At 34.9% G+C, this 21,331-nt stretch overlaps 4 protein-coding genes across 5 annotated transcripts; 1 reads left to right on the top strand and 3 right to left on the bottom strand.

The window, feature by feature from the left end:
* Nucleotides 1-2,564: 2,564 nt before the first annotated feature.
* LOC103869622 (WUSCHEL-related homeobox 1) lies at nucleotides 2,565-10,436 on the top strand. The gene is made up of 4 exons (XM_009147699.3): nucleotides 2,565-4,070; nucleotides 4,245-4,607; nucleotides 4,701-4,762; nucleotides 5,363-10,436. The coding sequence occupies exons 1-4, from the start codon at nucleotides 3,935-3,937 to the stop codon at nucleotides 5,855-5,857; spliced, it is 1,056 nt and encodes a 351-aa protein (XP_009145947.1). The 5' UTR covers nucleotides 2,565-3,934; the 3' UTR covers nucleotides 5,858-10,436.
* A 724-nt stretch (nucleotides 10,437-11,160) lies between these two features.
* LOC103869623 (phosphoethanolamine N-methyltransferase 1) lies at nucleotides 11,161-14,280 on the bottom strand. Of its 2 annotated transcripts, none has more exons than XM_009147700.2 (12): nucleotides 14,010-14,280; nucleotides 13,722-13,837; nucleotides 13,480-13,617; nucleotides 13,260-13,397; nucleotides 13,042-13,185; nucleotides 12,734-12,844; nucleotides 12,499-12,640; nucleotides 12,116-12,396; nucleotides 11,865-12,026; nucleotides 11,719-11,772; nucleotides 11,564-11,638; nucleotides 11,161-11,483 (listed from the first exon to the last, which is right to left on the bottom strand). In XM_009147700.2, the coding sequence occupies exons 1-12, from the start codon at nucleotides 14,026-14,028 to the stop codon at nucleotides 11,385-11,387; spliced, it is 1,479 nt and encodes a 492-aa protein (XP_009145948.1). In that variant the 5' UTR covers nucleotides 14,029-14,280; the 3' UTR covers nucleotides 11,161-11,384. The 2 variants fall into 2 exon arrangements, 1 of the variants encoding a protein (XP_009145948.1); XR_004457924.1 differs by having other exon boundaries at nucleotides 11,169-11,483; nucleotides 11,865-12,016.
* Nucleotides 14,281-15,958: 1,678 nt separating this feature from the next.
* On the bottom strand, nucleotides 15,959-17,043 carry LOC103869625 (protein C2-DOMAIN ABA-RELATED 4). Its single transcript, XM_009147702.3, has 3 exons — nucleotides 16,729-17,043; nucleotides 16,558-16,653; nucleotides 15,959-16,482 (listed from the first exon to the last, which is right to left on the bottom strand). Exons 1-3 carry the CDS (start codon nucleotides 16,858-16,860, stop codon nucleotides 16,192-16,194), a joined length of 519 nt encoding a protein of 172 aa, XP_009145950.1. The 5' UTR covers nucleotides 16,861-17,043; the 3' UTR covers nucleotides 15,959-16,191.
* Nucleotides 17,044-17,140: 97 nt separating this feature from the next.
* Nucleotides 17,141-21,293, bottom strand: LOC103869624 (outer envelope protein 64, chloroplastic). Its single transcript, XM_009147701.3, has 13 exons — nucleotides 21,006-21,293; nucleotides 20,343-20,495; nucleotides 20,044-20,168; nucleotides 19,435-19,560; nucleotides 19,070-19,252; nucleotides 18,844-18,988; nucleotides 18,592-18,760; nucleotides 18,361-18,495; nucleotides 18,031-18,231; nucleotides 17,806-17,933; nucleotides 17,667-17,718; nucleotides 17,512-17,581; nucleotides 17,141-17,428 (listed from the first exon to the last, which is right to left on the bottom strand). Exons 1-13 carry the CDS (start codon nucleotides 21,206-21,208, stop codon nucleotides 17,346-17,348), a joined length of 1,773 nt encoding a protein of 590 aa, XP_009145949.1. The 5' UTR covers nucleotides 21,209-21,293; the 3' UTR covers nucleotides 17,141-17,345.
* Nucleotides 21,294-21,331: the final 38 nt, after the last annotated feature.

A 21,331-nucleotide genomic window follows, 5' to 3' on the forward strand; every position in this document is an offset into this window, starting at 1 on the left:
GAGGCTCATAGAATCTCATATGCCCCTATTTCATAATTCTTTTTTTGATCAAAATCTAAACTCCCAAATCAAATCCTTCTCGGTCATCAAAACTAAACCCTAACCCCCTATGGATTAGTGAACCCATGGACAAATATTTAAATTCTATACCTTTCAAATTCAGAAAAAAATATTTTAAAATCGTTTTTAATCATATTTTGATGATTTTTTCGAAAATATGGAAAACAACGTTTTTGGATTTTTGAAATATTTTTATCAAATTGTATAAATCAAATAAAAAATATTAACGTTTCCATTTTAATTTTATGATTTTTTCGTTTGACATATAAAATTAAAAGAACAAAAAGGTCCTTTTGAGATTGTGTTATGAAATATAGGGGTATGAGAGGATTTGTCTCTTTCTCCTTTTATACTATTGCTTGATTGGGCTGATCCAATTTCATTGGGCCTACATATTGTTGTGTATGTATGTAAGTCCTCCCATTTAAAGTAGAGAGGGTATTAACTTTTCTTTATGTTGTGAATAATTAAGATATTTTCTGTGATAAATATATGAATAATTAAGGTTATAATTAAAACTATTAAGTTGTAATGAAGACTGAAAAATTATGGAATTATAATCGAACTTGATAACTTAAGTACTTGTTCTAGTACAATTATTTTTCTCATTTGTAACATCATTTCCAACACATCAACATTTTTGTAGCATAAAAAATCTATACACAGAATCACGAAAAAATGATTTTACCAATAGCATATTAAAATATTTATGAAGAATTATTTTCATAATTATAAATGTTTTGGTTGAAAAAGAAAAGAAAAGAAAACACCTTAGTTCTATATGATGTAAACAAAAATGAACTTAGCTAGTAATTTTATTTTGTATTTTATTACAAAAATAAATCATACTTAAACTATAATCTAAACCAGTGAAAGCGTGTGCATTAGGTTTGTGGTCCAATGTAAGCTACTCTTTGGAGTATTTATCAATCCAGTTTTTCTGACATCAATAATTCTTCTGTAAACGAGAAATAGATGATACAATGGAGTAATATCAAGATTTCTCAGAGACCTTTATGCAGATGAGTTTTGAAAATTAAAAGATACAAATTGTGCTGAAATCGTTATTATAAAATTATATTTGTTGTAAAAAAGGAAATGTAAGAAGAAGAAAACAAATTAAATGATACGTTCGTGTGGATTCACGTGTATTCATTGGTAATTTGTTTACTTCGGAACAAATATATAGTATAGAAGTTTGAAGAAAGCCAAACTTGAATCACAATTTTGATCATGTGAATGATTTGAAGTAATATTCACAAAATTAATTTCTTTGAAGAACTAGGGGCATGGCTGGTTCAAACGCATCAGTTGCGGTTGCGGGAGTTTGCGAATGCGGGTGGTCGAGGTCTCTAGCAGTTTTAGGAAATTTGTATGACTGGTTCAGCGGTTAGAAATTGGTACGTTTGCGGAATATTTATGACTGGTTAACTTCCAAATACAGCACCAGTTAAATAACAAATTGACAATATTTATAGTTTATATAATTATAAAAATATCAAAAATAGTTTTAAATTTTAAAAATTATAGAAAATATTTTTATTTTTTAATTTTATAATAATAATTAAAATATATTAATAGATATATTTTATAATTCCAATTTAAAATTTTTATTGAATATTTTTTATTTTTGTATTTATATTGTTTTTTAAAAAAATTATCCTCCCGCAAACGCTAGTTGTAACCAGCTTTTGAATTTATGAGATTTAGAGTGGTTTGAAGCGGTTTAGAGCGGTTTGAGTGATTGTTGCAAAACGCTAGCAACCACTACCAATCGCAAAAGTTGTGTTTGCGGGTGGTATCAGGCAAACCAGTCATACCATTAAGTTGGCCGGCCGACTTCAGTAAAATTAATAGTCGACCGACACATGTTTGATTTCTTAAATAAATAATATTTTCAAGTTAATTCAAAAGATATTAATATTTTTTTACATTACTAATATGCCTTCTACAATAGTCATTGTAACATCTAGCTATATATAGCTAATAAGTCTCATCAAACGAGTATCAACATTGTTCCAACACATGATCATTAAAACAAAATAAAGAAAAGACATGATATTAATTAGCACATCTTTTACAAACTAAGGATTAACATAGATCGCAAACATCCAAAGATGGGGTAAAAACAAATCAATTAGGGCTTGGGAAAAGACAGAAAAGAGGGATTTAAGATCCCAAAGAGAAGAAAAGGATTTTATGGAAAAGAGGGTTTGAGAGAGACAAAGGAGAAGAGGTGAAGAGTGTAAAGTAGACAAAGCAATGGGGCAGTTGAGAACAAGAAGAATAGTGAAAGCCACCACACAATATAAATTTATCTCTCATATTTTGTAGTATAATACTATCATGTAGTAGTAAAAAATGAAAAAGGGAAAAAAGAATGAAAGAAAAGGAGTGATGGAGACAGATGGGAGAATGTCACGTCGTTTTAAGCTCCTTCGCATCTCCCCATATCATTCATTTCCCAGAATTCCACGATCTCCTTTCTCTTCTTGCTCCCCTCTTACTTGTCAATCTCATCTTCTCCCCATATCATTCATATCCCCATTATTTTCATTCATAATAGTACTACTAACTACTATATTCTAGTAGCTATATTGATGTATGCATATATGTATGAGATTTCAAATTAAAAAAAAAAAACTAAAAATGTAGTTACATAATTCCAATAATAGTTTTGTGAATTAGTACACCGACCATGTAGTTAGTAGTAGTCATATCATTTTCTTTGATCGTACGTAGTAGTTGTCATGATAATCCTTTTTTTTCATGATAATCCTTGTGTTTGTTTGAAAGGTTTTGATGTTAACGGGTGCTCCCAGAGAGGCAATATAATCAATGCATCTATTGAGTCGCTAATTAGTACTATTAGTGTTCTTGGAATCTGTCCTTTACGTATGTCGGTTGTTGCTAGATTATAATGTGTTTAAGTGTACTCATCGGCTAATCAACCTGAAATTTTAATTTTGTACTACGCATTTTTAATATCATGTAATTCATAAGTAATCCTGAACTATAACTTCTTTTAGTTATAGGTTAGGGAACAAATTGGAGTAGAGAAGATTTTTCATGTAAGTATGGGTGCATCCGGGTTATAATGTCTATGAAGAATATACAGGTTACATTAACTATATATGTTGTCAATCAAATCTATACATACAGATTTAATATTGATATACATATGTACATTACAATAAAATTACTATTATTAAAAGAATTAACGCAGTACGTTCTTCATGCAAAATATATAAATCTATTGTGTATGTTTTTTTTGGTTCAGATTAAAAGAATTATGTTATGTTTTATACGTCTTTTTGATAGACCCGGGTTTAACCTCCCACCCGGGGATTAGGTCTGTGTCTTTAATAGACCCAGTTTAATTATTTTCTTTAACAAAAAAAAAGTTATACGTCTTTTATATAAAAATGATTTGTTTGTGAAATCCAGTGGTGATTTTATAAAATAAAAGGAATAAAACCGAGAAAACAAATATATGTTTCTAATTTAGCAAAAAAAACAAATAAATGAATCTATCCGTATGTAGAATATTAATTTGTTAAAAAAACAATTAAAAAGAACGCGTTTTAGGTGGTCTACTCTCTCGCTATATATACATATACATATGCGTGTGCTTGCAGAAACCCAAATTGCATGCTCCCATTCTCAGATTCACATACAAAGATATCTCAACATTCAGACCCACAAACCATCCAATAGCACTTTCTACTACATATTTGTCTATTTCCTCCTTCTACCATATAATTCTCATCTCCTAAATATCAATAAAATAAACAGAAACCTAATATGTAGTTGTTGTTTTTTATGAACATTTAGTTGTTATCTCTCTCTCCGCTCCAAAATAAACTAGTTCAAAATGTGGATGATGGGTTACAACGAAGGAGGTGCAGATTCCTTCAACGGAGGAAGAAAACTTCGCCCTCTCATCCCACGCCTCTCCTCTTGCCCCAGTGCCGCCGCAAACACCAACTCCGACCACCGCTTTAACATGGGTCTCTCTCTCCCCCTCCCCTCCCCCCCCCCCCTCCCCACAAAAATATTTTATGTTCTAATTTCCGTTAATGCTCATTTTTCTTCTTCTTTTAGTTAAGTTTTCTAAATGTTCTGTTTCTAGAGAAAGAGCAATGCTCATTTTTTTTCTTGCTTGTTATAATTTTGCAAAGCAGTGATGGCTACAATGACGGCTGAGCAGAACAAAAGGGAGCTCATGATGCTAAACTCAGAACATCAACATCCACCTATGATGGTGAGCTCACGATGGAACCCCACACCGGATCAGTTAAAGGCTCTTGAAGAGCTTTACCAACAAGGAACTAGAACTCCTTCTGCCGACCATATCCAACAAATCACCGCGCAGCTACGTAGGTACGGAAAGATCGAAGGCAAAAATGTTTTCTATTGGTTCCAAAACCACAAAGCACGTGAACGCCAAAAACGGCGACGACAAATGGAAAATGGCCACGACGAATCTGTCTTTACGACAACTAGTCTTGTCTCAAATCACGGTTTCGACAAGAAATATCCACCAGGTGAGAGAGACCATAATACTTTGAAACATAATATGACTCATATTTTAAAACATTAAATTTTAACGTAGCTAGTTTCTTTTTGCAATTTTACAGGTTACAAGGTTGAACAGACGAAGAAATGGATATGTTCGGTCGGATGCGACACACAACCACAGGTATAAATGTGTATATTATACGCATGTTTGTTTTCTGTTCATTATATTTTCTGATGAAAGGGAATGTCATTATGGTATGGCATAATTGGCATATGATTACAAAGAGAATTCTCTTAAGAATAAGTGCATTCTCTTTTTGGAAGTTTTAGTAATTTTTTTAATGAAAAACAAAGGCAAAGAGAAGATGTTAGCTTATTGGGAAACGCAAGAAATAAGTATTTTTGTTAGCTTTGAATTATATATTATTAAGTATTGTTTTGATATTGATCCAAAAGCTGCAGACTCTTGCCTTTCTGTCGGGACATCTGCTACGTACGATCGAACTTTATTGTTTTCACTTCGATTTTGCTGAATTTCCATGAATTAGTGTGCTTTTTACTCCAACGCATGCTAGAAAAGACCGTTTTAACCCTGCTTTTAACGGTCTCATTCTCCTTGACTCCTGTCCTTTTCAGGAATTTTAATTTTGGGTCTGCGTGATTCTTTTTTTTTTTAAAGCATAAAGTTTGTCGCTTTGCAAAGATTTCGACTTGTTCGTTACCATATTTTACAAATTCCAATGCTAATTGACTAATTTTAAATTTCTTTTTTGCATTTTAGAAACCTCATGAACTTCATCATCAGGAAGAGCCTGTCTCCATAGCATTACCAACAAAGGGCAATGGTCGTTATGTAGGAAACGAGAGACAAAGCTTTCCCGGGAGAAATGCCATGTCGCAGATGATGCAACTTGCACCTGGACATTACCCTTATTCACGACAACAACAACATCATCATGAACTCATTCTCAATTCAACTACTGTTACGTCTAGCTTCTCTGCTAGCAACAGTACTGTTTCCGCTGCTAAAGATACCGTCACAGTTACACCTTTATTTCTGAGGACAAGAGCAGCAACCAACACAGGAACTTGTGATGATAATAAAGATCAAGAACGTCATGAAGATTGCGTAAACGGTGAATTGGATCACCAAGAAAAGACACTAGAGCTGTTTCCACTGAGAAAAGAAGGATTTTGTATCAGTGGTGGAGATGATGGGAAAGAGAAAGAGAGTGGCATTCACTGTTTCTATGAGTTTCTTCCATTGAAGAACTAATACCTACTTGATTTTGTTTTTCAAGAGCAACATGTTTTTTGTGTATTTTAAATTAAGTAATCAATCAAGTTATAGTGTGAGAAAAAGGATTAATTAAGTAGGGTTTTGTTTGGGAGTGAGGGTAGAGACGTGTCTTAACTCTTTATGGTGTTGATGTTAACATTTCATAGGCGTTTGCCTTTATATGCACTTTGGACCACTTTCTTTAAATGTTAAAACGATCCAAATTTTTTTTAAAAAGGAATACAAACACCCATTAATTTATCATTTATGTGGATGTGTGGTGAGTTAGGGCTTTGGATTAAGAAACTCGATTGATTTGGTTGGTGATTGAGTGTTACTACAATGGCAACTCCTTTTTACTATACACCTTTTAAAAAGCCTAACTATCTATTTGAAAAGAAAAATACTAAATATTACAACAAATACTATATATATGTTCCATAATACTGTATAGTTGTCACCTTTAGCATGCGTATCTTTGAGTTATAAATGTGCGTGAGACAAAAAGAATTGGGTTGATGTTGAAGTGACTAAGAGAGTGGGAGGACTTTGGTTTGGCACTTGTTTGTTTTTTTCTTCACTTGCATGCCAACAAAATGCCTTTACATTTGCTACTTATATAAAGTATATTCCTCATATTCAATGTCACTATTTTGTATTTTTGTTTACACGTAAAATTAGTTGAAGCACCTTCTTTCTAATCGGAGTAATCAAACCAAATTCATTCTAATTCATGTGCTTTTGTTTTTGTTTTGGCGTTCACAATTCACTATATTAACTGAAATGTAATGCTAAAATATCATTTTACCGCGAAAAGTTATGATGAGGAATCAATGCTAAACGTATATAAACGCAAATAACCGAAAACATAATGTAAATAAGCAAATGAAACATAAATTTCAAATTGTAAACTATCCATTTGTTGTATATTTTCGATTATAAAGTTTCTAAATTAATCAAATATTTTTTTGAACTTTAAAATTAATCAACTATTGACATGGAGAATCTTTTATATATAAAATTTGAAAGCTTTGGTGAAGATGTAAGAAAAATTGTATTCTTGGATGATTTGAAAGTTTAATGATAGAGCAAAGCCAACCTCATTAACAGAAAAGAAAGAGAAAAGACCAACCTAATTTCATTTTTCAAAATATATTTGAATTGAATTAAACCACATTATATATTTATGTAAAATCAGTGAAATAATTAGAAGCTTAGCCACGATTATTTTCAAATGGAGGAAAATACAAGATATGAGATAGAGAGCGTGAGAAAATGAAAGATGAGTGCCTTTTAGGGAAAGAAGAGACATGACAAAAGATAGCTCAGAAGAATAATAAAATTGAGTAGCTTATTCATAGAAGAAGACCCCGACACTTTCCTTTCTTTTCCAAAAGATTCATTCATTCTTTTATGTTTCGTTGTACGATTCAATGACACTATTTTTCTTTAATAACAATTTTAGAAGAAAGATAGAGAGTGATTTCATATGTTTGTATAGCCAATTTTGATGCATTATTATTCCATCTTCTTCTCTTTGTGTTTGCTTTTTTCCATGATGATTGTGTGTGTCTGTGATTCTTGCGAGCATGGAAGTAAGCAAAAAACATAACTTTAATCAATCTGTACGACAAAAGTTAAAAGCAAGAAGAGAAAATATTAATGGTACGCTCATAGTCAACAGACTACCACACCTCCACACGTACAATATATAGTAATAGTATATTTTGTTGTTAGGAAAGAAAGAAACATGAATCTTCTCGTGGTGTAACGAAGATCAATTGGTAAACTGTAATCGTACGGTATAATCTTTTGGTTATTTCCATGGATCACATAAATCTGTGTCTGCTCGTTGGATTATCATAATATATCACCAGTGACGTATTACGGTATTATACTATATGCGCAGGGCCGTGCCTGAATAAAAGCCCATTAAGCATGTGTTTGGTGCCTGACGAAGATATATATATTTTAGGGGCCAATTATAATCATAAAGAGCATGTAGGTCTACTGGTAATATTGTTATATTTGTAGGAATAGACCTGAATTCAAATCTTTTCAGCCACATTTTTTAATATTTTTACTGTTTTTAGAAACAAAAAGGCCAAAAATATCATTTTACTTGTGGGCCAATATTTTTCAGGTCTGGCACTGTATATGCATAAACTTTAACTGCTAGAGATAATAATTCATAAATCATGTAACGGTCAAGGAATGTAGATGACCAACGTGGAGTCTCACCTGTACAGTAGAAGTATGAACGTTCAAAGTATATATAGACTCATAGATTCGCATAAATTAATGTTTTTTATATATAAAGCAAAAACCTCCCATCTGGCTAGGCAAGAACACAAATTGCGTTTTTTCTCAACTACTCCCTCTGTATTTGAATGACTGATGTAAAGTTTTTCACACATAAAGAAAAAATAAATACATTCTTCTGATTATTTATTTTGGTTTTACCAATAAAGCTTCATCACTCATAATTTTACATTTTAACTTATGATTTAGCTTTAAAGATAAATAGATTAATTATATTATAAAACAACAACCTTTTGTATACAAGTAAATAATCTAAAACATCTATTCCATGCAAGGTAGGTTTATCTCTAGGTATTTTTCTCTAGCTAGAGAAAGCCACTAGCTTTAGTAGGAGTCTAAAACAGTGAAGAAACACAATCTACTAATAAATCTGATTCATACTTATAAGTCAAATGTAAATAAAGAGAAAGAAATGATAAATAAAATAAAATAACCCAAAAAAATTAGTTTCTCCAATGGAGATTATCAATTCAAATGTAAGAATATGTATTATGCATTATTTATATTTTATAATGGATACCATTGAGTTATGGTTTTATATAATTTTGAAATATTTTACTAATATTATATTTTAATATTTTTTACTAATAATTATATTTTAATATATATTTTTACTAATATTTATATTTTAATATATTTTGAATTTTTATATGAAAACTTTCATTATTAAGTATACAGATAATTTATTTATGTTCTATAATTCATGACATCTTGACATCTACGTAGATAATATATAGAGACGGCCGTCTAGTTGTCCTAAACACACACACGTCCATTGTAATTTACACGAAAGGAATGATCTCTTATAAGAGAATGTCGTAGGTTCAATAACTAATTATTAATTTGAACATAAAATGATAACTAAAAATCTAACAAAAAAAAAAGGTGAATAGTGGACCGACACTAGTCATTGATAATTTGGAGAACCTTTTTAATAAACACCCAAAGATGGAAGAGACAAATTAAAAGAAGAAGAGGGAGAGACAGAGAGGAATTGACAAGACTGGAGAAGGGATAAGACTGTGAGGGGCAAAATGGTGGCAGGCATTGAGGTGGACCATTGGTTGGGTTGGGTTGGCTGTGAATCACCCGCATCCTCTTATTCTCTGCATTTTATTTTCTCTACTTTTGGTTGAATCCGTCATGCATGTGATTCTTCATTCAGTCCTTCTCTCCCTTTGAGTCTTGAGAGACAAAACCAATTTTATCAAAATTAGACGATTAAAGCCTATTTTCAAGTTTTATTATATTATTGTCAGTGAATCTCTCCTATCATGAGGTCATCATAATACATGTATGCCCCATGTGTACGTGTATACGTTATACACACATTCACATTAGACAGTGTCACAGTATATAATACTCTGACAATGTAAGACTGCATCACATTCTCTGTTATATATTAATATATACGTTAACTGGCTAGCGAGGAAAGGGGGGGGGGTGTAGCTTTTTTTTTTTTTTTTGCCAATCAAGTCTACGTAGATATGTTGGTGTTTTTTTTCTAGATGATGTATCAATACCCAAGATTGGTAGTTTCAAAAAAAAAATTCAAGATTGGTTTGTGTTGTTAATAATTGACCATTGGTAAAGTATAATTATAATGTGATATGAAAATTGATAGATATTGGATATTAATTGACTGAGAGATTGAAATTGACACTGTTGATTACAGAAATAGAAGAGTAGGTGTGTGTGTAGTAGAGATAGGGTTGGGTCAAAACCTAAATGGGAGTCTAACGAATCTAGTCTTGGTATGTTGTGATTTCAAGGCCTTTGTATTTATCTCCTCTCCACAGTCTATATTGCACAGTCCTAAGAGCATCATTATCCTACCAACTCATAATGGGTTGCTTAATAATATAATAATAGTATTTAAGGAGATAATTTGGGTAAGAGACTTAGCTAAGCAACTTGACATTTTTCCTCCTCCATTGCAAGGTTCTTATTTTAGGGTGCTTAAAAATTTTAAAGATTCTTTTGCCAATATTATGTTCTTCAAAGGAGACCATTCAATACACAAAACATACGGCAAGAGAGGAGAAGAGAAGAAGAGTATTCACTTGTTAGAATCCGGCCATCCTCCAGGGAATAAGAAGACCACCTCCTCAAACCCCAAGAAGTTATCTTCATTTCCATCATAAACAAAAAGCAAACAATCAGAGATGGCACAACTACAAAAAAAAAACAAAAACAGAGACTTGAAAAAAAGATAGGACTACTAAAAGTGTGTTCCATTCTTGTGGTTACACGAGAAACATAAATGGGATCAGAAAGAACATGGAGACATGTAATAAAAGTTGGAGATATGTTTATTAAAAAAACTCACGGATTGACCTCTGACTCGTCACAAGACAAAGCAATGTATGTTAGCTTGGTTTGACACCCATGCCTTCAAGGTGTAAGTTGTAACATAAGTTTTGACTATTCAGTCAGAGGCTATAGTTTCAAGTTTCAACGGTCTTCAACCTTTTTGGGCCTAAAAGCCCAAAATAATAAAATGGTGTCCTAATTAAAGATGGATATAGAAAATTGACTTAGCCATGGTTCGTTCCATCACAATCTTTATACAGTTCAGGTTTGGTTGAACCGAACCACAGCTGAAAGACCAACATGTGCCACATTTCAATATGAATAATCCGGTTGTAAGAATACACATCGCGACAGAAATATAAACTGAAAAAAAAAACTTTCGAACATACCTAAATTTTATTTTATCACAAATATAAACTTTAAAAATAAAAATGATCAAAATAGACTTAAATATTTTATAAAAATAAATAAATATACATATATCTCTCGGACTAATTAATCTAAAGATTAAGATAGCGGAGTTTAGAGTTTAAGGAATGGAGTTTTAGAGATAAAATTTAAAATTTTAAAAATTTAAAATTTTCAAAATAAAAAAATGTTGTTTTGGTCAATTTAGTTTTTGAGATCTATTTTTGTGACAAAAACTTAAAATAGTCTATTTGGAATAATTGAAAAAAAAAATCCAAATATATTATTATAATTTGAAACAAATTGTGATAGGAAACAAAGATTGAACCAAACGAAATTCGGTTTATACATCAAACCGAAAACAGTGAAAGAAGGTAAGAAATAAACAACACACAAAGTCCACATAACATCATTGCCAAACGGAAATGATGTCTTTTTATTATTGAAGAAGCAAAAAAGCATTTTGAAGTAAAAGAGGTTATTAGTTCTTGTTGGCGATGAAAAGTCCCCACTTCTGCTCACCCGAAGCACTTCTCTCCAGCTTCGCCTTCCATCCTCCAACTATGTCCTCATAGTCCTCCTGTGTTTATTTTATAAGCTTTGTTAGATACTCAAAACAATAAATCAATAGATACAGCTTAAACAAAAAAAGATACTGACTTTGGAGAAGTCGGAGATGAACTCTTCCTTTTCTTTCTCCACCCTCTCTAGTTCACGTCTCAGGACTTGCATAAACTGTATGTATCCAAAACACAAACTCTGTTAAAACTAATAGTTCTCGCTTTCCAGAATGTATATATAATAAATTCATTTACCTGATCAGTACGATCCTCTGCGATCACATCGTTAAAGCCTGCCTCTTTTAGCATCTATACATTGCATATTGGTGTTAAGAGTTAGAGAAAGGGGTTCGACACACAACAACAAAAAATATCAGATCTTTTGACAAAGAAAAACAAACCTGCCCATAAGCTTGAACATCATGGAGATCATATCCTCTCTGTTTAATGTACTCAGAAAACTCAGGAGATGGAGTTTCCGAGCTCTTACAGTAGTCGCTGATGAGCACTTTGCCTCCCGGTTTAAGCCACTTGAAGAAAGTCCTGAACAAAGCTGGTTTGTCCTGTTAAATAAGATTGACAGAACGAGCTAAGCATTCACAGTGATAAACTTCCAAGAGATAACAACTGAGAGAGGTAAAGTTTCTTGTACTTGGATGTGCAGAATAGTGTCACGGCTGTAAATGACATCAAACGAATTCTCAGGGTAATGTTTTGTGGTGCAATCCGCCACCTCAAACTCAACCGAGCAGTTGAGTCCAATAGCACGTTCCAGTGCGAACGAAATCATGTTGACTGAGAGATCGATACCAACGACATGAACATCGAAGTTCTCAGCCATGTAGAAGTCACCTCCACCAATGCCACAACCAACATCTAACACTTTCTGTCCTGGTTTCAGATCCATTTTCTCCACAAACTCTTTGGTTGTCTCTGTCACAAGAAACATAACACAAACACATGTGAGTACTGAGCGTATAAAACACAGAACATCTCCATACCCTCAACACAAGCAAAAGCAAATTGGGATCTTACCGATTCCACCAGTGCTCACAAAGCCTTGTCCAAAGACACGCTCATAGCGTAGGATCCCACTGGATTTGTATTGAACATTGTCCAAGAAACGTTGGAAGCCTCTGTCATTCTCTGAGCTGACTTTCTGCCAAATCCAGCAAATCTGCATTCCACATCACAAAGAGTGTTATCAATGGTTAAAGATGTCGGAGTAAAAGGAAATACATAATCCTGATAGACAGAGTCTTGGTTTTACCTGGTTCTGATTCTTCTTGTTCTTCACATAAGCTCCAATGCACTTTTGCCCGATCATAGAGAGCTCAAATGAGTTCCCAGCAGCATCTCGTGTCACACATTCTTGAAACACCTGCATTTATTCACCATACACGAAGGCACAATATAACATTTACGTTTTAGTGAATCAAGTGGTTATATACCCCTTATTCTTCAATTCAAAGCCACTGAAAACTCTAATAAATCTGAACATATTCTTAAGCATAGGCATTTTAACTATTGTTAATCCGCTAAACAAATGAAATTACAGTTCTGTAAAAAGTAAAGAACCTTGGTATAGAAACGGGGTTCACGGTAGTGAGTGGGGTTGGACTTGCGCTTGCTGTCACCAGATTGGTGGAAGCAAGATTCTCGGAAGAAAATGTATCCTCCAACTTTGATCCAACCAACCATCCTTTCTACCAAAAGCTCCACCTGCACCAAAACAAAACCATTTAAAAAAAAGAAAACTTACTTGCTTTCTCATTGATAAAAAGATGAAGTTATACCTCTTTGTCAGAGAGATACATGAGAAGCCAGTTGGAGAAAATCAAGTCAATGGATCCATCAGTGATGTTCAGGTCAGGGGATGTAACATCAGCACACATAAACTTCACATTCTTGTAGTGCCCATTGACACTCTCATTCTGCAATAACATTTTAAGGCCATGAGCAATTAGGCATAACAACAAGACGTAAGAAGGTGAATAAAAGTAGTAAAAAAAAAACCTTCTTGATGACGCTATCGATGAAGTCAAGAGCAATGAGTTCACCAGCCTTCTGAGCCAATTCACCAGTGAACCGACCAATACCAGCTCCAAGCTCCAGCACCGACTTGCCTTCATAGGGTGGAAGCAAAGAGAGCACCTGCAATAACATTAAACCAATCAAAGTATCATCAATCCAAACCAGAGGTATTAAACTGAATCACACTAATATGAATATATTTAATAAAAAAATATATAAATTACCTCAGGGCGTTCTTCCTTGTCGAGATCAGCAGCACGAGAGTCGAGCATCATAGCTTCAACAGTGAGATCAGCCGAATGCTCAATCCAGTAATTCTTCTGGACGTCACGCTCTGCTTCTGCTCCCACATTATTATTTTCATCAATTAATAAACAAATCCAAATATCAGATTTCAACATTCTCTCTTTTCTTTAATCTCCAGTTTTGGATTAATTAATTATAACAACGATAATCATTTCAACAACGTGTTCTAACCTACAATACTAAATTAATTAAATCAGAGATCTCACCGAACGATGCTGCTGCCATTGTGGGAAAGGTGATCGTCGGGAAAAAAAAAGGAGAGCGAGAGAGAGTTTGGGTTCAGTGGCCTTCGACGGCGAGTCTGGATCGGGAGAAGCTTCTTGATCTACGGTTGACGGATCGGCCTCTCTGCTGCATCAATTCGCAACTCGGGAACAAAATGTATTTTGTGTTTACGATCTGAGAGAGAGAGAGATGTGTGTTGAGGGTTTGATGTGGGTGAGAGAGAGTAGCTAACTGCGCGCCCGATTTTATAGGGAAACGGTGACGTCGTTTTCGAGGTTGCCTCCCCCCCTCTTTACTGACTGACGACTGTAAATAAGTAAAAAAACAAGAAACACACGCGAGTTCTTTGGTCAAAATCTACTTGTAAATTTTAAGTAAATGTAATGTGATCTAGTCTTTATGTTGTGGCTAATATCTTTTTACTTTATAAATACGTTATATTTATATTTTTCAATGTAAACACAAAATCTTCTTACATATTTGAATTTAAATACCATATTTTTACCAATAAAATAGAATTTATTTTATAATTTTAGGACACTTGTCGCTCTATCATTTGCTGACGGATGTTTTCGATCTGGGTTTTATTTTTGGGTTTGCGTTTTCTGTCTATGTTGTTTTCTGATTTGGGTATGTTACCTTAGCCTTCTATAGGCCAAAACAGGACACGTATCGCCGCCTTAAAACTAATGATTTTGTTGATTTGAAACTCTTAACTACTATTACATTTTCTTAACTTTGTAAATAATTTTGCGTTCAATAAATGTATATTATTTTTAGTTTTCAGTAATTTTTTTAATGTTTATAAAAATTAGAATATTTTTTAATATAAAATATTTTTATTGACATATTTCCAACCCCTAATATATTAAAGTGGTGCTTTTAAATTTACTAAAATGGATGATTTGAGAAAAAAAAAAAAAAAAGAAATCAGCTTCGAAAGGGATGGCAGTGAGATGAGCATGTGTAGAAATGAGAGACGTTGTGGACTATGTTACCCTTTGGTGGATGTGTGTATTATTGGTGGGACTCAGTAATTTTTTTGGACAAAAATCTAGTGTTTGCATGCAAGTGTGGTCTATCTCCTCTAGGCTCTAGTGACATCTTTTCAGAAAAATGGAAATCTCAGTTGATCGTCATTGCCTAAAAACGTTACCAGAATTCAGAACATATACAGTTTTCTTTTTGAAGAGTATGAATGGAAGTTTCGTGGAAATGAGTTTCAGGTCAAACAAAATTAAACAATAAAAAAGGTTTTGTAAAACTAAATGAGTAATTTGGGAGAGTTGGTGGAAGGGAATCTCTAGATCGTTCATAGGGAACCGTAATTTAGGGTCCCTTGGGATCTCTATCAAACATAAAAAATTAGAAACAGTATACTATAGTCGAATCTCTTTTACTTTTTTCGTAAATAGCAAGAAAGACGCTTCAGTGTCATCACAGTCACTTGACACACTACTGATGGTGATCATCAAGACACGTTGTATTAAAGGACAACAATGGGTTCACGTGTTTTGTCGTTTTCAGCGATGGTGGATCACTCATTATAGTACACCTGGATTCTCTTCACCTAATATCTCCGTTGTCTCTTTTCACTTCGACCCCATTATTTCATATAATTTCTTCATGAGATTCAGAGTTATTTTTTTAGAGGTGAATCTTGTTCACTACATTTAATCACATATGTTCTGCTTCAGCAATCAGCACCGTAAACATTAACTTCTGATATCAGTTGTCGAAAAAGGCGTTGCGGTATCCATGTGAATGGTACCATGCTGATTTTAAATTTTATTTAAAACGTTTATGGCTGAGTTTGGATCATTAATTATCTGTTCTTTTGGTTGATATTAAATAATGAAAATATATGAACATACAAGCATCCCAATATGTGTGTATGTGTAACTGTATAAAAGCATATAAATAAAATCAGTTGTTCGTGTCAATCAAAGGATTTATTCGAGGCACATAGCTAACCAAATATACATGGACAATATATAGGACTCGATCACCATTTGGGAACAAAACATCACTCAACGCTCTTAATCCTCATACTCTCATGCATGGATTAATATGCGTTTTCTACTTCAAGATGGGTATGTTCTTACTTTTGATTTTGACTTTTAATTCTCAAAAAGTAAAGATGATTAATAAAGAAAAAGTAATTCATAGACCCTTGGAGCCAGGGAGGTCAATCCACTGAAGCTGAGCCTCGACCTCTCCACATTCAACGTGACGTAATCTGAGAACGAGATCCTGAACGAGCTTACCGTCGACCCAAGTGACTTTAGACTCCTCAGCTAGACAGTTGCGACGACATGGCTGAACCGTGGTGACAATGGTTCCACTAGGAAGACCGTCAAGGTGCATCTTTAAAGCCTCAATATACGGCTTTATCTCGAACTCTGCATCGCCCATCTTGTCGTCCTTGCTAAACATGTCGTGGTCGTACACCGTCTATATACAAAACATATTACACATATGGTCCATAATAATAAAATTTTAAAATATGATTTATATGAAAAAACATACCAAGAGGACGGTAAGAGTGGGGTCTGTGACGGAGAGAGTCAGATCTTCATTCCATTCTGGATTAACGTCTTTGTTGATAACACGAGTCTTCAATTTCTGCAACCAAAGAAAAAACAATTAAGTTAAATATTTGCACGTATGAATATTTGTGATACTGTAATATCAGATGACCTGTTTGCCCATTTTGACAACGACGTAAGGGTCGCTGCTATTGATGTCACGGACGGCGAGGTTGACGCCTCGTTTGATGCGGATTCTAAGGAGTCCCAAGAGATTGTTCATTAGTGAGCCTGTCGTGGTCATTTCCCTTTGATTAATTTTCTATATATTGCTCACTCTCTACGAATCTTTTATCAAAGCTTCCACTGCAACACAAATGTTTCGTTTTATTTTTATTTTTTATTTGTTTTCTCTCCTCCTCTTAGCTCTGTGTTTCTCTTAGAGCGAAGCGTTTGCGAGGGAGGAGATAACGTGCGCTGAAAGAAATGGATACAGACGATGTATATTAAAGGGATGACCTAACTTCACATTGATTAGAAGACGACCGTGAGTTTCGGTATCCGTTGTTTAGGATGAACGTTAGTTATGGGAATCCAATTTTAGTGGACGCTAAAACTCCGTTACAACGGTAATATTTTGATTCCATTTTCGGCCAAGACTCTCGCAAAGTGTATCTAAATAAAATGCCTAAATATGCGAGGATTGTAACAAAATTGGCTATACTCTTTTGGATACATTTTTAAGGAACATACGTTTGCACAATGAACGCTTGAGTTAGGGACAAGCTTTCACTGGAATACCTTTCGCAGTCTCTCAGCTGATAGAGACGCTCGCTTGTTGTTTGGTTCCAACACCAGTGCGTGTCTGAAATCTGCACAGTTTACCAAAAAATAAATAATATTTTACCTATTATTAAGACGAAAATAGTTTAGATCTTGGTTCTTTAAAGCTTACCGTCCATGGCTTCCTTGTACTCGCCTAACATTTCCCTTGCGGTTCCTCTTCGTAAATAGGCTTTCACATTCTGAACAAAAAGAAGGAAACATTCTGTTGAGGTTCAAGGCAAAGAGTGTTATTACAAGCTAGCTCCAGTGTTTAAAGAAAGTTACCTTCTTGTCGAGAGTGATGGCTTTGGTACAGTCTTCTTCGGCTAGAAGAAAGCTGTAATGTATAGGGTTTTATCAAGCCAATGTCACACAAAAACATCTCATACTTGGAATGGTTTTTAATAGCAGAGAAATAAACTACCTTCCAATTTCAAGATATGCAGCAGCTCTGTTACTGTAATAAGTAGCATTGTTTTCACTCAGCTTAATAGCTTCTGAGTATAGACCAATAGCTTTCTGCCACTGTTTCTCTTTAAATGCTTGGTTACCCTGTGGAACAAAGAAATAACACATGAGACCCACACCAGACGAAGAAGGACAATGCCTTTTTGAAAAAATGAGACCCAGCATTGAGAAATTAATAGACCTTCTCTTTGGCAATTTCAGCTGACTCTTCTTGGCTGATAGTCTTTTTAGATGATTTGGGATCGGCAACAATACTGGAGTTCTCTTGCAAAGACGCATACATCGTCTGCACTGTATCTAGTAAAAAGCGGTCACCACCATGTCTTGCTATGAAAGAAACTGAAACAGGGCACTTCTCGTGGTGTCCCAGCGGCACAGTCACCTGAATTATCAGAACCAATAAATGTTCAAAGACAAATAATGTCTGAATTGTGTTTGCTAATGCTGTCTGGCAAGTGATCGCTTTGCTATTTGAGGGCACAAAGGAACAGTGAAGAGAGTGAGATCTAACCTGACAACAGCCCGATATGCTAGCAATGCTAAGTAGACTGGAAGCTCGGTTTTGATAGTCTTCGGAGATTATCTCTTTGCTTCCAAGTTTTGGAGGAAGAGTTGGCATTGTTGGGATAACCAGAACGCCATCATCCTTGAACCATGGAAACAAACACACTTAAGCTTAGTCAAGTCACTCTTAACGAAAGTTGCTCAAGTTGTGGAGATAGCATGGAAAGAGCATGAATACCTTGAGAAGTGAATTAATAGCCACTCGTGTCTGGTTTCTAATTGTATTCAGATTCTCAATTTCTTCATTGGTTAGTTCTGCGTTGTCACACACTTGTGAAGAAATCACAGGACCAATAGCTGGCTTCACTGTATTGATCCAATCCCCATGGTTTTGAAGAAACTCATGCCTACAATACAAGCCAAGATCGTTTTTAAGAGTTCAGAGTCGAGATTCTCTCATCCTCTGATGGTGAATAAACGACAGGCACACCTTTGAAGAAGCTGCATGACATTTGCTAGTAGCCTCGATGTTGGGACCTTCGTGTTAGCAATGGCTTTCGTCCTAGTGAACTCTTTCAAGCTAGGAACTTTAGATTCAAAATAGTTCTCCAGGCTCTGATGCTTCAGCGATTGTTCTGAAAATAAAACAAAGGATATCTCGATTATAATCAGGATATATGACGACGGAGGTACTTCAAGAAGAGCAAAAAGCATACTTCCGAAGAGCTTTTCAGCTGATTTGGTCACCACCTGTGTAATCCGGTCCACAGGGATCTTTAACAGCTGAAAATAGTCGTCAGCTACTATGATTTGCCTTGGATTCCGTTGTGTGGCAAATGGAAGGTGCAAGAGTACATGGCCAACGCGACGTAGGGTGTTTGGATCACGAGCAAACCATCCTGAAGGAAATATCTATTGATCAGAATCAGCTTAACCGCTCATATAATAGTGCTTAATGTAAATTTCCATATAAATGAAGTCATCTTGCAATATAAGTATATGACAATCAAAACCTACTATATATAAGATCCAAATTATTAGACCACAAAGGTCTAATTGACACATGTATATGTATCCATACCAACAGAGTCAAGACTAGAAGATACTGGTATGATCCCTGTGTTTGAAATGGCCCCATGTGAAGATTTGAATCCAAGAACGCCACAGTATCCAGCAGGCACTCTTACCCCGCCGATTGTGTCGATGCCTGCAATGATTCAATCATATTTTTATGAAAACTGAACCAGAACCAGTAAGCGATAGAGATTTTAGAAATCAATGAGAGGGGCCAATGAACAGACTATCTTTACTATATAGCCATAAGAGTCTAAATTAAGCAATTATATTAGAGGCCTAATCAGCTAAAAGTGAGGTTATAATATGTTATGCTTATACATAAAGGTTGGGGTGTGATTCATACAGCTTATTCTGAGCTTTCACTATCTCGTTTACGATGACAGCAAAATGAATGCAGAAGTGTTCTTATTTATGGTGATAACATCATCTTGTTTAGAAATGCAAATGGTGGCAGCTTTGATGAAAATGTCATGTAAATACTAAACAAGTTTAGGATATTTTTAGGGCCTTCCTAGAGGAATATAACTGTCAACCATGTTTTGTTACCAAAGCTTAGGGTTACTTTGCACCACATTGTCCTAGCAAGGAAAAAAAGGGTATATACTGAACTAACCTAAGGCAAAATCCACGGCGTTAGTAGCTACGGCAACAGCAGCTCCACTGCAAGCGCCACCAGGGATACGATCATGAGCAGCAGGATTTGTGGGAGACTCGTAATGCTTGTTTTCTCCACTGATACTGAAGAAAACAAAGGGGTCAAAATGCTTGAACCAAAATCGTAACGCTTGTTTTCTCCACTAAAAAATATAAAAAATTTCACACTGGAATCCCAAACTGGTAAACTACATGTCCTTTTCTGAATTTCAACATAGGTAACAATTTCGCATATGTAATAGAAAGAGAGAGACAAACCTAAAGGAAAGTTCATCAACTACAGTTTTGCCAACGCAAGTGGCTCCGCCTTCAACGAGAGTTGAAACCACAGGACACGTTGAAGAAGCAGCTTCATGCGTCCTGACCCAATCTGGATGACCAAAGCCAGTCACGTAGCCTGTAACATCGAATCTGTAAAACAGATGAGAACGAAAAGAAAGAGCAAGCTCAGCATTTTGAACCTTTTGCAAAGTAAAAAAAGTTCATACATGAGAATGAGATATGCACATAAACTACTAGTCAATCAACATATTCTGTAAGTGGACTCCAGGATCAGTAGAGGTCAAACACTCTCTAGGGAAATTAAAATCACCTAAGCATCCAAACATACAACTTTATTCTATGATCTCATCCTATCTCCAAAGATCCAAACCCTAGTGTCTACCGATGATAGTAACAGATTAAAGATTCATATCTCTATATTCATTCACAGGAGAAGTCCATTTGAACATTTGAGCTATAACAAACAAATTCTCAGTATAATTGCTCAAAATGAATCTCGGAAGTTCACGAAAAGTCAACAAATCTCTCACAAACAGTTTCATACTAGTCAGCAAATATTCTTCACCTAAATCCCCAAAATATCACAAGAGACATATGAAGCTGAAGAGGGAAGGGAAACAGGTGTGTACAGTGACTTACACGTCGGAGATGGCGAAGGAGAGACCGGTGAGAGGATGAGGAGCTTTGGGAGGAGCAGGCTGCGGCGGAGGAAGCAGGAGGAGCTTGTCGATAAAGGCGCCGAAATCTTCACGGATGGTTTTCTTGAGCTTCTTAGCAGCCAAGAGGATCCCGGCGATGCCTAAACCAAGAAGCACCCAGAGATTCGAAGCGTGAGACGCCATCGATGACTGCTTTGCTTAAGATAAGAGAGAGAGACCCTAAGGAGGAAGAAAGAGTTTTGTTTTGTGTGTGTTTTGCGTTTCTTGAGGTTTATTCCCGTTCTACCCCCAAAAATATATTATTTA

The sequence above is a fragment of the Brassica rapa genome, chromosome A05 (assembly GCF_000309985.2).
Source record: "Brassica rapa cultivar Chiifu-401-42 chromosome A05, CAAS_Brap_v3.01, whole genome shotgun sequence".
In the NCBI taxonomy this organism is placed as follows: domain Eukaryota; kingdom Viridiplantae; phylum Streptophyta; class Magnoliopsida; order Brassicales; family Brassicaceae; genus Brassica; species Brassica rapa.

What these genes read in the sequence shown, in the direction of transcription:
- LOC103869622 (XM_009147699.3), top strand. Translation starts at nt 3,935, where the DNA reads ATGTGGATGATGGGTTACAACGAAGGAGGTGCAGATTCCTTCAACGGA. An exon ending in CGACCACCGCTTTAACATGG is followed by an intron (nt 4,071 to 4,244) that starts GTCTCTCTCTCC and finishes TTTGCAAAGCAG; the next exon opens with TGATGGCTACAATGACGGCT. An exon ending in GATGCGACACACAACCACAG is followed by an intron (nt 4,763 to 5,362) that starts GTATAAATGTGT and finishes TTTGCATTTTAG; the next exon opens with AAACCTCATGAACTTCATCA.
- LOC103869624 (XM_009147701.3), bottom strand. Translation starts at nt 21,208, where the DNA reads ATGGCGTCTCACGCTTCGAATCTCTGGGTGCTTCTTGGTTTAGGCATC. An exon ending in CGCCGTGGATTTTGCCTTAG is followed by an intron (nt 19,561 to 20,043) that starts GTTAGTTCAGTA and finishes GAATCATTGCAG; the next exon opens with GCATCGACACAATCGGCGGG. An exon ending in GCATATCGGGCTGTTGTCAG is followed by an intron (nt 18,232 to 18,360) that starts GTTAGATCTCAC and finishes CTGATAATTCAG; the next exon opens with GTGACTGTGCCGCTGGGACA.
- LOC103869623 (XM_009147700.2), bottom strand. An exon ending in TGTGAGCACTGGTGGAATCG is followed by an intron (nt 12,397 to 12,498) that starts GTAAGATCCCAA and finishes TTCTTGTGACAG; the next exon opens with AGACAACCAAAGAGTTTGTG. An exon ending in TCATCTCCGACTTCTCCAAA is followed by an intron (nt 11,484 to 11,563) that starts GTCAGTATCTTT and finishes AAATAAACACAG; the next exon opens with GAGGACTATGAGGACATAGT.
- LOC103869625 (XM_009147702.3), bottom strand. Translation starts at nt 16,860, where the DNA reads ATGACCACGACAGGCTCACTAATGAACAATCTCTTGGGACTCCTTAGA. An exon ending in TTGTCAAAATGGGCAAACAG is followed by an intron (nt 16,654 to 16,728) that starts GTCATCTGATAT and finishes CTTTGGTTGCAG; the next exon opens with AAATTGAAGACTCGTGTTAT. An exon ending in CCACTCTTACCGTCCTCTTG is followed by an intron (nt 16,483 to 16,557) that starts GTATGTTTTTTC and finishes TTTTGTATATAG; the next exon opens with ACGGTGTACGACCACGACAT.